This window comes from Helianthus annuus, chromosome 1, assembly GCF_002127325.2.
Source record: "Helianthus annuus cultivar XRQ/B chromosome 1, HanXRQr2.0-SUNRISE, whole genome shotgun sequence".
In the NCBI taxonomy this organism is placed as follows: Eukaryota; Viridiplantae; Streptophyta; class Magnoliopsida; order Asterales; family Asteraceae; genus Helianthus; species Helianthus annuus.
The window spans coordinates 4,452,194-4,456,056 of NC_035433.2; the positions used below are offsets into that span (position 1 = coordinate 4,452,194).

Genomic DNA, 3,863 nt, shown 5'->3' on the forward strand with positions numbered 1-3,863 from the left:
TCTGTGAACTAGTGCTTGTTGATCAGCTTTCTTTAATGCCATGTAATGGGCTTCATCTTACGCATGCTTCGGCAAATCCTCCATGTTAGCACTAGACAACGGTTGGTTGACGGCAACTCTGTTGATGAAACCTTTATCTTTCTGCATATTACTTTAGAAAAACCTTTTCATAAACTGAAAACAGTTCCATTGTTACAAATTTCTTGAAGAGGTCAATGTTATAATCCCCACTCTGAATCTTTGCTTATCACCTTCGATTTGGTCAATCACACCCCGCTAGTTGTGATTCTTACTACTCAATCATGCAGTCCGATAAGCAAATCCATTGCATATTTCCGTGGTTAGGTTCGATCAGTTAGGGAAAAGAGAAAGGAGTAAGATGAGTTTTTTTGGTTAAATTTCTGATGACCTTTTACCAAGGAAATTCCATTGCCTTATAGGCTTACAAGCTAACGTGTAGCAAATCCAGCTAAAATGTAGGAGATCCTATGACTACATCCTGCATTGCTAAAAGATAGAGTAATTAAATAACTTTAGTAATATAACTTGCATGGTTGTTCTAAGGAAACCCTTCTCTTTCAAATATCTATTTAAGAATGGAGATTTAACATACATCTCATGGACATGCCAACCATGTTGTGTTGCAATTGCTAAAGCAATCTAATTGTTACAAGGTGGATTGTTGGTGCAATTACCTCTTTGGTCATAATCAATTCCAGATTTTGCTTTTCTCCTTTTACCACAAGTCAAGCTTTGTGTTTGTCAACCTATCCCTTTTAATTCAACTTCACCATATAGAATCCACTTTACGCTAATAGATTTCTCATTTTCAGGTATATCCACAAGGTCCCATGTTTCATTTTCCATAATGGATTTTAGGATTAGGATCAACTACGAAGACTCCTAATTGTAAAAAGAGTACAAAGGCTCCTAAAAAAACTCACTACAAAAAAAAAAAAAAAAAAACCTTAAACATCCACCACCACCCAAAAACCTAAACCCCCACCCCCACCCACCCCCTCCCCCATCACCCACCCAATTTATTTTATTTTTTTATTTATTTATTTATTTTTTTTTGCCGAGGGGGTGGGGGTTTAGGTTTTTGGGTGGTGGTGGGGTGGGGGTGGGTGTTAACTTTTTTTTTTTTTAGATATTTTTTAGGTTTTTTTTTTTTTTTTTTTTTTGGGGGGGGGGGGGGGGGGTTAGGGTTTTTGGGGTTTTTTTTGGTGAGGTATAGCCATCAATGCAAGGCAACTTAGTACCAAAGATCAAAATCATTATGATAATATCAGTACGGAAGACCAAAATCTATTAAGCAGTACCGAGAATCAATGACTGAGTCACCACCAAAGATCATTGTCTGGTACCAATCGTTTAGTGCCGAAGATTACAGATCAACCGGATCACCAAACAATACTTAAACAGTGGAAAGTAGGTAGGTGACAGTAACTGATGTAGCTGAATCGCAAGACTTGAAGTCTTGAATGGCTATTTTCATTCCATTAAGTTTAATGACCCTTGTTTCTTTCATCAGTCAGCCCATCCCACCTTTTTTATGTGACATGGGCTTAAGCTAACCTGATCTCAAAAGCTTTGAAAATGGCAAATTGATGAATGGAATTAAAAGGTAAGTCAGGGAACAGGTAAACAAGGTCGGTAGAGAATAGTGACATGGAAGTTGATGCTGACAGAAAGGACCTAGTTTTAATTCTTCATTTTGTCCTATAAAATGGGCAGGTGGACCCTGAGCTTTACAAATTGGGCCTTGAGCAGCTGTCCAATACATGATTTTTTTGGATTTGATTTGCATGGGCCACTATGGGTCCAACAAAATTTGTGAAACTCTGAGAGGCGGCAAATGATGAAGCACACAACAAGCTTGCAAAGAACAAAAGGTCTTCATGGTAAGTCTTCACAATTTATGTTGCTTTATTCATCCGAACGGGTAGTACTCTATTTGGATACTCGGTTACAATGCGAATCTAGTCAAGATCTCTACAGCATGTTCTGTTTTCGTTACCGTATTTTTGTACTTTTATCAGGGGTCCTTGTTGAGAAGGACAGACACCTCAGACACCCTAGTCCCGTACCCGTTCCCGTGCTACATAAGTAACAACTGAATTCACTAACAGCTCCTTTATTTGAAATTCAAAAAACTACCAGACCTGACTGCTTCCAGCACACACATGACCTGCCGGCTTTATTTGTATTCAGTCACTAGATATTTACTTGTAGCAGGATAATCATCCTGATGTATTCCTGATAGCAAATATTGGTATACAAGCTTTTCTTTTGTCTTTTCGTCCCTAACATTGACATGTCCAATTTCGTCTCTAATATTGGTATACAAATCATTTTTTAGTTTAGAGTCACCGAGCTTAAAACTAAGAGATCAAAATGTCACAATAACAGACTTCGCATATTTGAACGAATTTAACCAAGTTGGTTATGCATTATAAAGAATCATACATTGATCACCCACTGATAGCAATCACATTCAAAATCTTTTTACCCTCAGAATATATGCATTCGCTTAATTATTTATAAATTGATTAAAGGAATCTGTTTGAACCAATATTGACCAGCCCTTTTGCAATTTCATCAAGTCCTCAGGCCCATAGAATGTGGAAGACTAAAACCCACGGTCTACGATTTACCCACGTTGTTCAAACACCTTAACTTGCTTAATTGTAACAAGTGCATTTGACCGAATTAATGCAATTTCAAGAAGAATATTTGTGTTCAACTTGTTAGGGAATTCGGTATCTATCTTTCAAAAGATACCTTTGGTAGCTTTCAAGCATATTTTCTTTTGATTTTCTTGTTCGAAGAAAAGGAGTTCGATGTTACTAGTTTTATATATAAATAGATGTAGCACGGAAACCTCAAACTTCAAGCAAATCTCACTGCTTCTGCTTGGTTAGCGTTAAAATTCCTACGGTGTGATCACAATCTAATTTGGATTTTGATCAACTGAGATGGAGAAGATACAATCATTGACATCACACAATGGAGTTGTGATTTTCACAAAGAGCACATGTTGTTTGTGTTATGCTGTCACTGTTCTGTTCCAAGAACTTAGGGTCAACCCTATAGTTTATGAAATAGATCAAGTTCCTGAAGGAAGGGAGATGGAGAAAGCTCTTCTTAAAAAAGGGTGTAGCTCACCTGTGCCAGCTGTATTCATAGGTGGCAAGCTTGTCGGCTCCACCAACGAGGTCATGTCCCTCCACCTAAGTGGCTCCCTCATTCCACTGCTGAAACCATATCAGTTACTTTCTTAAATCAATTCTAGTTAACACTGGTAGTGTTTGTGGGGACAATTTATCTGAAGAAATAAGGTTGGCTCAAGACATAAGAGCAGTAGTAATGATCTATTATCGAACTGGATTATGTATTATATTTATAGTATTTACATAGCATTTTATCAACTTCAGCCTTCAGACTCTAGTGGTGGTAAGGAAGATTGGCATTCAAGACTATTATGATTATTATTAGTTTTAGATTATGAATGTAGTTTCATTAATCTGTTCACATGTGTTTGATGAAAACACATAGTATGCTTTATATAAATGGAATTATAAATTTGTTAATTAAGAACCTGCACTTGTAAATATTATATTTTCCCGCATATTTCCAAAGTTAAAACTAGAAATGATTCTGATCCCTCTAGAATCATTTGATGCGTATGAAATCCTGCTTTAGAATCATACAAAAAGGAAGTTCAAAAGGTAAGAAAGAAAAGTGCACTCAGGAGAGGTAGCTGTGAAATTCAACTTTGGAAATTCCTGATTTTTTATTTGCCGAAAGAGTTAAGATATATGCTCCACTTTTAAATAAAGGTGATGATAATTAGACAACTT

At 36.7% G+C, this 3,863-nt stretch overlaps 1 protein-coding gene across 1 annotated transcript; it reads left to right on the plus strand.

Moving 5' to 3' along the window:
• Window positions 1–2,906: 2,906 nt before the first annotated feature.
• LOC110942628 (glutaredoxin-C13) lies at window positions 2,907–3,503 on the plus strand. Its single transcript, XM_022184404.2, has one exon. It carries the CDS (start codon window positions 2,979–2,981, stop codon window positions 3,282–3,284), a length of 306 nt encoding a protein of 101 aa, XP_022040096.1. The 5' UTR covers window positions 2,907–2,978; the 3' UTR covers window positions 3,285–3,503.
• The last annotated feature ends 360 nt before the right edge of the window (window positions 3,504–3,863 follow it).

Excerpts from the sequence above, each read along its gene's own strand:
- LOC110942628 (XM_022184404.2), top strand. The coding sequence starts at position 2,979 with ATGGAGAAGATACAATCATTGACATCACACAATGGAGTTGTGATTTTC.